Consider the following 14,193-nt stretch of genomic DNA (forward strand, 5'->3'; position numbering starts at 1 on the left):
TATCTGGACTCCTCTTTACCGCCATGATGATCACTTTCTGCAAGGGCAGGGATGATGTATGCACTTATGTAGACGATATTAAGATCCTAACACCCATCCAACCGTCCATGACTGTTTGTTTGTTTGTTTGTATTTTATTGGCGCATCAGCGACTGAGGCTATAATGTGCCAAGCACACCGTCCATGACCAATAGTGCATTGTGTGAACAGATTAATTATAAGCTTCTGACCTTATTCCTGCACTTGGACAAATTTGTCTTTGCCCTAAATCCGCAGAAGAGTGTAATCATGGTGTACTCGCTCAAAAAATCGCCTACGCGTACACCCGAAACTTAAGGGCAAACCTATTCCAGTTGTTGAGATGCATAGAGATCTGGGAGTAACATTTGATACTAACTTACGTTCAAGTCTCATATTGACTGATTGTAAAGAAAATGAACTACTTACGTTGGGCAACAAAACAGCACCTCTTGCACATGAAACAGACTACAACAACCGCACGATATTTAAGAACCACAATGTATTCAGCCATTTGATATGGTGCCGAATTGTGGGCGTCAGCCACCCCTAGCCACATTAGGAGAATATATGCAAGTGAATTCTGGCTGCTGAAGTGGGCAAACCATAAGCACCATCTCCCTCAACAGTTAAGAACCACGCAGCTCTCGGAGCAGCTTAAACTGCAGCGTTTATCAGACATCATTGCCTGGAAATGATTAATAACTTCAATCAAAATGATGACGGGCACGATATCATCACCATGCTTCTGGCAGCTTTGTGAGTGGCACATCCCGCCATCTGCATTAAGAGGTACAAAATCCTTGAGAATGAAGACCAACAGACTGAAGATGGCCGACAGGCTTATACCCGTCAGTGCGTTAGAATCAATTCAGTGCCTAACACATATCGGAACTGACCTATTAAGGCTCATAGAAGATTCGAAATATAGGAAACAAACCGCAGTGTGGTTCGCTGAGGCTACTGTTGCCTAGTAGTTGTGTGAATTTCTGTCAAGAACTGTGTGTACGCAATTGAATAATGTATATCTCGCACAAGTTGATCAGTGGATGTGATGTTAAGATGAACTTTTGTATTACAATTGCCAGGACTCTAGACAGAATGTAGTGATGAGTAATGCAGTTTATATTTCATCTTTTCATGTATATTTAACCTTTCTTGCATATTTTAGACATACTTTTATGCACATTTTATGGTAATTCCCTGGCATTTTCTGCAGTGAAGGGAATTTGTCACTTACCAATGTACACATATATTTTAAATTTGGTAGGACAAATAAAGATTTATTTATTTATACCTTTATCAATATCATTGATAAATATACAAAACAACAGTGGACCAGCACCGAACCCTGTGGGACTCCACTAATAACATTAGTCCACGAAGAGCAGCACCCATTGATTACCACCCTGTGTCTTCTCCAACTCAACCATCCTTTTATCCAATTTGTACAAAAGTCTTCCATGCACAACAGTGTCAAAAGCTTTCTGAAATACAAGTACATGATATCAAAATTATTTTTTGCATCCAGTTCCTTTGTAACCACATCATAATAACAAATCAAATTTTTCAGACAAGACTTTCCCTTAACAAACCCATACTGTGTCTGAATTATTGCTGCAGTCTCGTCTAGATGATCCTGCAATGCATCTTTAACCAGTGACTCCATTATTTTACCCAGAACAGAAGTTAAACTAACTGGTCTGTAATTACTCGTGTCACCCTTCGATCCCCCTTTGTGAATTGGGGATACATTTGCACATCTCCAGTACGTGGGGACCTCCCCTGAGTCCAAGGATGCTCTCATAATTATGGCTAAGGGTTTGGTTAGTTGCTTTGCCGCCTCCTTTAATATACTTGAATAGATCCCATCCATCCCAGGTGCCTTTCTTAGGTTTAACTTCAACAATTTCTCCTCCACTTTGCTCTCAGTTATTACAAAATCATTAAGCACCCTGCTACAATTTGATAACCTTCTGCCATTTTCAAACCTTAATAACTCCTCATGTGTGAATGTAGATGCAAAATACTCATTCAGTTTGTTTGCTATCTGACCAGGATCATCCACAGTTGAACCATCGATATCAAATGGACCAATCAGATTCATCCCCTTCCATTTAGAGTTTATATAAGTAAAGAAATTCTTGCTGTTTTTCATAGCATCCTTTGCCAACGATTTCTCGTAATCTGCCTTCGCCTGCCTAACCTCCTTTGTGACTTGATTACAAACTAGCTTATATCTGCCATAGGCTTCTGAGTCGCTTAATAATTTATATGCATCCCATGCATTTTTCTTCTCTGCCACGAGTCTCATTAGTTCATTTGACAACCATTTAGGTCACACGCTAGATTAGACCGGGGTTCGAGCCCGTCACCACCAAATACGGAGGATGCGGAAAGGTCAGGGAATGACCACCGCATATCCCCGGAGCAATATTGCCTTAGTTGCTAATGCTCCTAAAAACCAAATAACTCTGATAGGGAAGTGGTGATGACTTGAATTTTCCTTTCATAGAGGTATGTTCGAATATTGTTGTAGAGGTTGATTGTAACCCTTGCTTTCCGCAGTCTGCCGAGGACGCTCGGCCACCAAAGTGAGTCGAACGCTCCCGCGAATTCTACGGAAATAACGAGGAAGTACTTATTGTCACACTCGTTCATAGAAATTAGGAGAGTTTTTGTGTGGTGGAACGTCCTTTCTTGAAGCTATATTGTTTCGGCCAGTTCAGTTTGACTGTGGTGTGAAATTCTCATCTGGAGCAGTCTTTCATATAATTTACTGGGGACTGACAAAAAAGCTATAGGATGGTATGATTCCGTTACCCCACGTTGAGACCTGTTTTTGAGCCACGCTGTAAAAATCTGTACAACACCCGCCAGACTACAAATCGTCCATTCGATATTTGTATCCGACGATTACTTTAAGATTTGGACATTAGACAATGTTGCCCCATCACCAAGTCAACCACTTCCACCCTGGCATGCTCATGTTCCGTCATGAAACTTCTCTCTTAACAGCTTGGGGAAGGACAATAATCCATCTGTCGCCTACCTGCACCTCTGCTCGGCACACTGACCTAAACGTTCTGACTTCTTGCCAGTCTACACAGACGGTTGGAAATCAGCGGTGTCTATGGAATCTGCAGCTGTCTTTCCAGATACTACGATATCCAAGCACATTCCTGCTAAATTTAGTATATTCATTTCAGAGTTGCACTCAACGCAACTGAACTAGCCTTGGATTACATATAAACCCACCACCAAAAATGTATTATATATATATATACACCGATTCTCTCTGTTCATTGTAGGCCATGTCCTCGATGAGGTTGAATCCTCATCTTGTCCTATCACGGGTAGAGCAGAGGCTACACATCCTTTTTGGATCTGAATTCGATGTTAGTTTTTGCTGAATCCTCAGCGTTGGGATCTTGAGAAATTATTTGGGAGACACTGAAGCCAAACCATTAGTGGCCCTTTATAATTCTTTCCTCTTAGTCCCCTATACAGACTACAGGCAAGCAATACGAAAGAAACTGGTTTTCCAATGAATAAGGAATGCTTATTCATTGGAAAACTTAGCAGCTTCACCATGCCTCTTAAGGCATGGTGAAGCTGCTAAGAGGTTATACGAGATGAACCGTTATACCATTTTAACTGTCAAAAATATTCTAATTTTTAAACCACACCTCTTGTGTTTTAACGCTTTTAATCGTCTGACTGAGCCATATTACTCAGTCATATTTTACTTGACAAAGACAATATGTCCAAAATTAAAAAAAAAATTAAAATCTTTATTGATTAAAAAATAAATAAATAAAGATTTATATCTTTATACCCAAATATAATGCTTTTTTTAATAGTCATCGTGAATACTTCTGTTTCTTTATCTGATTTTTGGCTACTATGTTTCACTTTCAGGATTTTTTTCTCCTTCCTGGGAGTTCTAATTGTTCTAGGAACCGGGCTCGATGTCTCACAAGATATGAAGAAGATCAAGTCTAATAGTAAGTAATCCTATTTACTTATCTACCCTAGCATAATAGCAGAGAGAGAGAGAGAGAGAGAGAGAGAAACTGAAAATAAGTTTCAGACTCCTGTTAACTTATAACTTTGTGTATTTGAACTTAGTACAACATATGAAAATCATGGTAGTGAAAAAGTTCTTAATGGTGACTAGTAGTTATGAGTTTTGCCAGCAATAGACACACACAAAATGGCAACTTTCAGTGGAGCAGAACGAATATATTGCGATTTTCTCTCATAAAAATTAGCCTGAAACAAGTTCAATGAATATTTCTCACACAATAAGAAAATAGCCTCTTAGTACAAGTTTCATTTGTGATACAAATCGGAATTTGTTCTTAAAAATCGTTTATATATATATAAATTGGAAGTATGTTCATGGACACCGTAGTTGTGGGTTGAACGCTAGGGTAGAACAGTACACGGGTTTGAGCTAACCGACATTTTAGCTCATGTGATTGCTAAATATGATGATTTTGTTTTATACTGTTCATCCTGTAAACTCCTATGACCCTACGTGGGCGTCCGAAATATAAACAGAAAATTTATTTATGTATTTTATTTTTAAGTGATGATTTTTAAGTGACGCTGGTGGCCCCAGCTGTATGCTAGCTAAATTAGTGCGCTATTAAAATTAATCAATAAAGAAGGTTTTCGGGAGTGTTGCTCAAAAAGAAGTTATATTTTAGATAAAATAAGTGTGGGTGAGTGATAGATTAAGATTCGGGACCTAACGGTGGTTTTAATTTTTGGACTGTGAACTTTTTTTAAAACGGCTATCATTATTACGTTCGGACATGGGAAAACAGGAAATTTCAAGGTCATTAAATTTTTAAGGAACTATAATCGGTCACTGGGAATTCTTAGTAAAATAGGTGTGCTACCTGACAGCTTTGATGTAGAAGTTTTCAGGATACCAAATTGTATTTAAAAATACTCACGTGTTGCTGAGTTATACATTATTGGTATTTTCAAGGTCACAGTAATTCTGCCGAGTCAGCCATTTGGATGTTTCCACGAGATAAAAGAACTACAGCAGTGCCACCTGCTTGTTCAGTTGTGCCTAGAAATTCGGCAAAATTGCGTAAAATTATTAAATTGTGACATCACGAGGAAGCTTCATCACTGAATACGAGCTACTCCATTTATATGGCTGTGGTAGGTTTAGTAGATCGGCAGCTTAAATCCCAAGCCCGGATAAATGGTGAGGGTTGACGTCAGGAAGGGCATCCGGTCGTAAAAACTATGCCAAAACCAATAGATGTGTTCCGGTTAAGAAGTTAATCCAACTAGAGGATGTAAAGTGTGAATTGGGAACATTGAATGCCGACCCCATATAACGTGGGAAAAGGCGAAGACAAAGAAGAAGAAGAAGATTTTTAAGTGATGAAATTGACGAGCATGTGAGGGCAGTTTGGTATCGGAGTCCGAGAAATTAAGATATCGATTTAATAGTCAACTGGCAATTCTACCCCAGCCCATTTTGCAGAAAATTCTTGGTCAAACGCAAACGGCAAAAGCTATAGTATTTTAATTAAACCAGAACCAAAATGTATTCAACTCCTGAGACAAAGAATGAGCTTACTGGAATTAACAAGCCAAATTGGATTACTCATTACTCTTCATGGCGCTTAACACCGTGTGCACTTCGGCAATATGTGTATAGTCCACTCAAACCTAACTAAATTCCTCAATATGGAATGTTGGATCCTACGTCTGTTTAACAGACGTGCGACCCGTTACCAGCCCATAATCTCTAACTTGTTGTGATTCGTAAATCCATTAGTTAACGACCATGAAAGCAATTTATTCTATCACGAAATCATTCAAGATACTTTCTGTGGCTGAAGCTTACATCTGAGCACTACAATTCAATTTGGACCGAGTCAGAGCACGGTATAAACAAAGTAGAGTGTACCGATCTGCTACCTTATTAGTAAATTGAGAGAACAGAGAGTGCCAAATCCGTACGTGGGTTTTTGTATTGAGAATATTCTCGAATTTAAATTCTCCTTTCTAAAACAGAAGTTAAAATCCTGGAGAACTAAAATTCAAATATAACAACCACATGAAATGGACAAAACACCGTTATGCCCTCAGTTCTTTTAATTCCACTAAATAGGAAAGTTGATCGTGCATTCGGTTTCTTTTGCACCATGTGTTTATACTTAGGTTTGCTCCGGTCTAAATTGTACTACGATGCCGAGGTGAATTCCTCAGCCATAAGAAACAAAGTTCAATGCGTTTGGAATTGAAGTACGAACAATCAAAAGATTCATAAGAATCTTTCTTTTATACTCCAGGATGGCCACACAGGGTCACAGGAGATTACACGATACAGAATACAACGTATTATCCTATTTTATGGCATCGTGAATTCGAGCGTGACCTTCTGTAGCTTTCTAGCTACCGTTGGCTTTCGTTTACACCAAAGAAACTAATGCTATGAGGCATTGGTGCCTACTTCTATTAAATTTGGCAGAAAAGCCGTGAAAAACTTTTCTCTAGACAAATTAACTCTGTCGGAGTTTAAAAAAAAGGATACATTAAAATTACTGCTATCCTGACAGCATTGGAAACCACCCGTTTTCAAAACAGTCCAGAAAGGCGATCAAAATTGCATTTTAAACTGCCCTTCCATAAGTTCACAATTCGTTGTTTGACATTATGTTGGATTTAGTTGTACCTGGGTTAAAATCGCCATGGCAGTTCAACTTTATACAGATATTGGATGACTTACGCACTTAGCGTTTATTGTGTGGCGGCATCGGGATCTCCCCTAACTTTGCGTAGTGCCTTGTGATACTTAGTCACCAGAAAAGACAAGAATATGTATGCGTAAGTGTAGGGTTGTGTAGCGTAGTGTGGGTTGTGTTGTTCTTCTGACGGTTTAGCGGGCGGGCCTTCCTAGTGGAACACCACGTTTCCCGTCACTATCCCCGTGAAGGTAAACTAGGCATGCAAAGAGGGAAAGAACTCTGGCTAGGCAATCCCCAGAGTTGCCAGATCTGTCTAGGGGAGCTAAAAACAAGGAAATTAAAGTCTAAGTGCGGGAGATAGTTTTAAAGTGGGGGGTAAAGGTAGATGATAAGAAAGGAGGACAGAAAAAAAAGGCATCTTCCTGATGAGTGAGGTAGGGAGGGCGAAGAGATTGGATGGGTTGGAGAGCCTACCCTGGCCCAGGAAAAGGATAAAAGATTGCACGAATGAGGTGCTGCACAAATATTAGCGCCATAATGTCACGGTTCATCTGAAGATGTCAATTCCATCGATCCCACAAGGCATACAGGTCGAGTTCTGCCCTGTGTGGGTTAGATGATTATATAGTCAAGCCCATGTACATTGCCGAGTTTTAGTATTAATCTTCAGTTTGAGCTGGAATCAGGTTGGCTTGGATTCTTAAGTTGTTTCTAGGTTTGGTGATGACTTCCTGTGCTAACTGTGAGCACGACGAAACTCTCCAGGTCAGCGAGGAAAATGTGCTGTTGTCGAGATGGAAGCCCTCTCATGGATTTAATAAGATGCAACCTGGAGTATTCATAGTTTACGCAGTAGTACTTGATATGCTCCCAGATTTCTGGGAGCCCAACCGAACAGTGATGATCGTGAATGATGCAAAATTCAGGAAGTTTGGCATTTAGGGAGCCACGGCCAGCGAGAATGAAGGAGGCAAAGAGATCTGTGACAAACCGGGGAGAGGGAGGTTTAGAGCTGGTGAAGTTTAATTGTAGAATTGGAAAATGAATTGGCAGCAATGCTTATTACACGCACCATCCTGAATTTTTGCAGAAACAACTAGTCCAATGAACATATCTTAATTTTCAGGGTCACAAAGTGGTCCTCCATAAATGTGCTTTGCCTACTAGATCACCTTCTTGACTAATTTTAAATTGTACGTCAACTAATTGACTTCCGGATCATCTACTTTTTCCATATTTTTTCCGGTGTGCTAAAATTGTGCCTGGAATACTTAAAAGGATAGTAATTACACAAGAATACTGATATGGCACTGGGCTATCAAACCTTTTTCTTTGCCGCTTCACCCTTCAATCCATGCTGGCTGCTACTTATTTGGTGTTCTTCCTCCCTCAGAGGAAAGTGAAATACCGACTAAAGTTGATCAAATGTGCGAATTCTTTCGAACGTATAATTTATGCATATAATATTAAGCTCGTGAGTTACAGTATACAATAATACGATTACAATAAAATAAAACAAAGTAAGCTGATTATTATACCATAGAAAAGGATAATAGTTATATGATTTTTACTAAATTGGTATATTTTTAAATTATTCTAGGTCTCTTCGTACGAATTCTGATTTGTTTTTCATTGGTGAGAAACACAAGAAAGATCTTCAACACGAATGCCCCTCCGCACCAACTGTCCTGTCTTGATGGCATTCGCTTTGTTAGCATGACATGGGTCATACTTGTTCATACTTTTGTTTTTATTACCCTGAACACGAAACGTAAGTATTAAAAGGAAATAATAAAAGTGTCTTAGTGTAATTCTTAAAGTATATCCCATTTTACAGTAAAGTTTTCCCAAAGAACAACTGTGCGTTCTGCCGTATTTAGGAAGCATATTAAATGTAAAATGTCTCAGTTGAATTACGCAAAAGGGTAAAGAAATTAATTAAGAACCTAATGACGTACAGTAGAGTAAAAAAAGGTTAGTAAAATTTCCAACAGACCGCTAAAGATACCCAATGAGTTTTTATCTTAATCCACGGTATCAGCATTAAATAATTGCCATTAACCAACCACAGATTTGTTCTGTTGGCTGTGAAGACAGATTACTGAGAACAGTGGCTTATTAAGAGCATATCTGGCATATCATGCTGTGAATAATGAATGCTTCGCGCAGCAGTATTCTTGGCCAATGAAATTTTGGCAACCGGGAAGGTATGAATAATAGATGTTTTTTCCTTTTTGGCACATACAGTAAAAGCCTGCTCCATTTATGATTTAGATGTTATAATGCTAATGTTGGAAAGGAATGACCAGTAAATGAGGGTGTACTTATGTTAAACGCCCAAAGTATCTAAGGCTATGAGCCGTCAAGCTGTTGTGTGTGTAAATTTCGTGTGGTCTGCGGTCGATTTGCGTGTGTAATCATTCAGTCTGATTTGCTATAGATTAATTCTCAACTGATTTAATTATAAGCGCGCATTATGCGTATTTTAGCGATAGAATCCCCCAAAAAAACGATCTTTCGTTTCCAGTGGATGTAATTCTTTGAAAAGGTTCTAAATCTACCTTAATAGTTGGGATAAATTAGGATTTGAGAAGTACAATTCTCTGCATTGTTTTGCCCCAAATGAAACAGATGACTACACCTCTTTAAGATATTTATGAGTGACAAAATTCTTGGAATCTTGAGTACCTAGCTCATATAGTTGCCGGCACATTGGGTGTTTTGAATGTAAAGATGATTGTGCCAGTTAGGAAATTATGTTGTTGTTGTTGGGTTTCTTAGTGCATCAGCAACTGTGGCTAAAATGCACCCAGTTAGGAAAAGCTTCCCATCTTTTTAGTGACTATTCATTTCGTGTTCACTACGTTTTTCCGTTTTTTAATTCTTGTAGAATTTATTCCTCTGGTTCATCGAGCGGATTTTACTCTGCTATAACCAATTTAGAAGTGTGGGATGGCATATGGGGTAACCTTTGTCAGAATTCCTCAGAAGCAGATAATATCAGTAGTCTTTCTGCATGCTTGTGTTCAGTTTTGAGGTACGAGATCCCCATATTGTAAACTACGAACCAATTTTGGAAGGGCCACATTTAAGAAATGGGGACTTGTGGGGGTGAAAACTTATGAAAAGAGGAAAGAAATAATCAATACAACTTTTTTCATGTTTTGCCTATTCGCATTTGGTGCTTATAATTAATGTTACACTTCAAAAATTTCTAGATCAAGAAATGCATAAGTGGGCTGTATTATTTTGTCCATTTTTGCTTCTTTCAACCTTGGGAGAATGGCTTCTTTCTTTTAAGTTAACGTCCCTCAGCTTGGAGGTAGAAGTTTCAGCAAGTGACGTTTACTTTTTAGGTTATTATGTGTACTATAGAAATTACTGAAAAACTGGATAACGGTCAACCACGGAAATTCGATCCTTTTTGGAGATCAAAACTGCGTGGAAGTTCTCTGTACTTATTCATGTAGAAAATAGCAATCATATTTTTTAATAAGGGGGTGAGGATATTTTGCTTTTCAGTGGACAGTTATGCGCTTGCATTCTTGAGGGTGATCGTTACTTTCTCTTATTTTTTATTATTTTATTTTGAATATAAGGGTAGCGTAGTACTTAACCAGCAGGTTTATCTTCGCTGCATGTGTGTTTATTGATAATTAGTTTATTTTTTATGATAGCAATTTCAATTTCAGCTTATATGTAACTTAGTCTTTCATTACTATGTTTTCTTTTTCTTTGAAATATGGAGAAGAATTTCTTTAGACGCAGTTATAAAACAAATATTTATTTTATTTTATTTATTATTGTAACTCGTCATAACTAAACGAGCTCTACTCCCATTTAAATAGGAGACTGGAAAAATGTTTTGGATTTTTGGAAGAATCCTGTTTTTCAGCCAGTAAACAATGCATCATGTGCAGTCGACAGCTTCCTCTTTATAAGGCAAGTTGGTGTACTATTTTAAATCTTGATTATTCCATTGTCATCTGTTGATTATATAATTCTCTCTTACATGCTAAGAACACAGTGTGAAAAATAAACTGGAAAAACAGTTTTCCTTTACATTAACCAGCTTTATAATGAAACACACCGATCCTCAGTGAAATTTCTCCACCGAGATGGAGCTCGTATTGTCAACTCAAATTATGCATTGTATCAGGTATGCACGGCAAGAAGAAGGAATTATAATTACATTGTTATTTACCTATTATAATTTAATTATGATCTCGATATGCAGTCCACTACTGCATAGCGGAATCTTCAGTCTTCAGCAAAGAACAATACAAAGAACGAAACATCACTAGATATGAATTGCGTTACTGCTGATTAACTGAATATTTTGCTTTAATGTTCAGGCGTGAGCCGCGATGAGGAGCTCCCAGTGACGCATATTCGACCTAGTAATAGTGATCTCTAGTGGTGATACCACAGCCTGGGTTCCAGGTAAAGATAATAGGAATCAGACATGTTTGCCCGGGGTTGCGGCCCATGGAAACTAGTAAAAATAGGTTCCCAGCACTAACACGCGCAGACATCATTTTGGCCACCACTTCGACAAGACGAGTGGTCCAGGGATGGATCGCCGTGAATCAATCATTTGGTCGATTCACTTGCAAAGGTCAACGGTATCAATGCCTTTCCCCTATCCTTATGGTCCCAGATACAGGATTCAGGCTGGAGAGGTTTAGTATTTTGCTGGGTAACCCTGACGTTATTCCCGAACGCATTTATTGCTTTTCGGGTAGTGGGCATCCGATTTTGACTCTGCGATGGGTAGAGAGTCCAGGCACTGGGCCAAAATAAAAAGTAATATGGATCCTGATAATCTAAACACTTCTGGGAACCCAAGACATTCCCTACGAGAAAATAATGACAGACGCCACCACTTCAGCAAAGAGGCTCAAAACTGAAACCCTATCAGGTCCACACTTACCCACCTAATAATGCACTCAACTGATCAAAAACGTATACTTTCCTTATTTAGAATTGTTTGAAAGGGTTCTTTTAAGGAGATCTTAAAGCAGTCAAATGGCTTCACTCAGGTATCATTCTCGTATAGATCAGAAGTGATAAATATTCAGAGCAGCTCCACTGACGACTATTATAGATGTGCGGAAATTTGCCTTTAGCCAGCGGGTGGTTAATTGCTGGAACAAACTTCCATCTATCGCTGTGGAAGTTGATTTAAGGAGGAACTGGACAGGCATTTAGAGTTTTTTTTTTTTTTTTTGGCTGATGCTGCAAAAGCTTGCTTGCTTGCATCACATGCCACTACTACTACTACTATTGGGGAAAATATCACCAATTAGCTACTTGCCCAGAAGACACGAATTTATCTCATGGTGTGATCGCTGAATGGGGCTTTTTGATGCGCCTGAAGCTGAGACCTGTTCAGAGTTTAAATCGCAAGGAGTAAGGAGAAATGACTGAACAAAGAATGTTTGTTTTAAGGATTGGGAGTATAGTCCGGATCGGAAACCTCATCTTTACTCGCAATAAAAGAAGAAAGGAATACAGCGACTTAAGACAAAGTTGAACAATTCCTACCCGGAACGAAAAAAGCAGTAAAGTCAGTAAATATCAATAAGGCAGCATATGCTGAGAAGTTACGTTCGAGTTTCCATTAGGACTCAAACGAATGATTATACAACCGATAGAGACACTGACGCCCGTTGCTTGCTATTTTATAATTTCTCATAAACCTGCACAAAAACTCACTCAGCTGCAACTCGAATATCGAAATTTCTTAGAGCCCAGAATTGCAGAATTCAAGCGGCAAAGTAGCAGTATAAAATCCAGTTGCTAACGGCAGTAGAAACATAAGTATGTTCACGAAAAGGAGGTAACTGATGAATCAATCTTTAAACTCTTTAAGGAGGAAGAAATAATCACAGTGTAGCGTCCATACTTCTTCAAAAGAAGCAAAACCCAAGACAGAACAATAGTCCTCAAAATGTGGGAAGCCGAATGACTGATCCACAAATTCCTAATAATTTACTAATTGGTATAGAGTCGCTGATTACTGAAAAATGTTGAATCAGGTTCATGCATTTGCGCTCCCGCAAATGCATGAACCTGATTGCTTTTCCTTAACGGAGACATATCTGAAGGTAAACGAACCCGACCATACATAACATTACTCTGATTCATTCAGGATAGAATTATGGATGTGCTTGCTTATGGAGGAGTTGTTAACCTAGTGAGCAACCAGACTCCATTTCAGCCTTTACTCCATACAACCCACTCAGAGGCGGCAGGCATCTAAATTAGTTGTAAGGGGTATTAATAAAAACTCCACCTTACAGTGGAGTTTTTATTAATAGTCTATTCTATGACACCTAAGAATAATGTCCCTCAAAGAGACCTTGATGGTTTTGTTATGCACTTCCCTCACTATTTTTTACTTCTTGTGGATTTCAATAGAAAGAAACTTTGGATAAGTGCTGGCTGCCACGAGGGAACGAGTCATAGGACATTACGCTCCCTCTAAAGATAGGAACTAACATTCTTTCAAATGTCTACCCGTACGTTTACTGCAATTGATATTTCTACTTGCTCACATCTCTTCTCCTTTTACTTACTTAGGAGGTTGAGGAAAGCCCTGTGGAAGCGATTAGTTCCTGGTAATAACCATGAAACTTAGTGGGAGATCATGTTTTCTTGTAAGTTATTCCAGTAGAAAATTATCAGATTGACTGAACCAACATTCCTTCCAACATCTGTCAAAGTTTGACATTACTGGAGTCAGTCAATAGTCTATCAGTGATGCAGTTACGCATCACAGAAAGAAAATATCGCCGGCAGCTGCAATTGCAGTCCCAAAAACATCTACTGGCTTTCTTGCATGTTGTATCCAACGCAAGATCAAAAGAAAATCGCGTATCCATTTTACTTTCTGTATTACCCAGTCGACAAGCACAAGATTGGGCTGGGAAAAAATCCGGAAAATGAAGAGAAAACACCGTTCGTTCATCGTGAAATATAACGGATGTACTATTGAGCTTTTAATTATAATAGACAATGCAAATTATTTGTCTAGCATATCTGCAAAATCATCTTATTTCTCACAGATCCCGGTCCTGAAAGAAAAAAGTAAAATTAAAAGCAGGGGCTTAATTCCAAACTAAAGGATTTTCAGCCGCACAACGGGCCAATTCAATACAAGAGAGCTCAACTTAGATTTAAATCTTAAAAAAGTCAGTGCTCAACCAGATCACATCTATTATAAAATGGGTATCTTGAACACCAAAACAAGTAGATCATCTACTCTTCCTATATAACATTTTTCTTGAAGATTATTTTCTGAAGTCAAGAGAGGCAATTCTCATTGTCTTTCCTAACTAATAAAGAATCCATAACTACGCTTTGAAGATCTTCCGTACTATCTCCTATATCTATTTGGCGCAGGAGATGCAGCTTACTACCCGTCTGTCGTTCACTCTTACGATCT

The 14,193-nt window shown here is 38.7% G+C and overlaps 1 protein-coding gene across 1 annotated transcript in view; it reads left to right on the forward strand.

The window, feature by feature from the left end:
* LOC150087182 (nose resistant to fluoxetine protein 6-like) overlaps positions 1–14,193 on the forward strand; it is a 109,628-nt gene that overhangs the window by 38,433 nt on the left and 57,002 nt on the right. The window contains exons 5-7 of the mRNA XM_090372397.1: positions 3,940–4,025; positions 8,344–8,514; positions 10,592–10,685. Of these exons, the coding sequence (XP_090228523.1) occupies positions 3,940–4,025; positions 8,344–8,514; positions 10,592–10,685 (351 nt within the window). The remainder of the gene's footprint in view (positions 1–3,939; positions 4,026–8,343; positions 8,515–10,591; positions 10,686–14,193) is intronic.

The sequence above is a fragment of the Mastigoproctus giganteus genome, chromosome 4, assembly GCF_048544385.1.
Source record: "Mastigoproctus giganteus isolate SK-2022 chromosome 4, ASM4854438v1, whole genome shotgun sequence".
Classification (NCBI taxonomy): Eukaryota; Metazoa; Arthropoda; class Arachnida; order Uropygi; family Thelyphonidae; genus Mastigoproctus; species Mastigoproctus giganteus.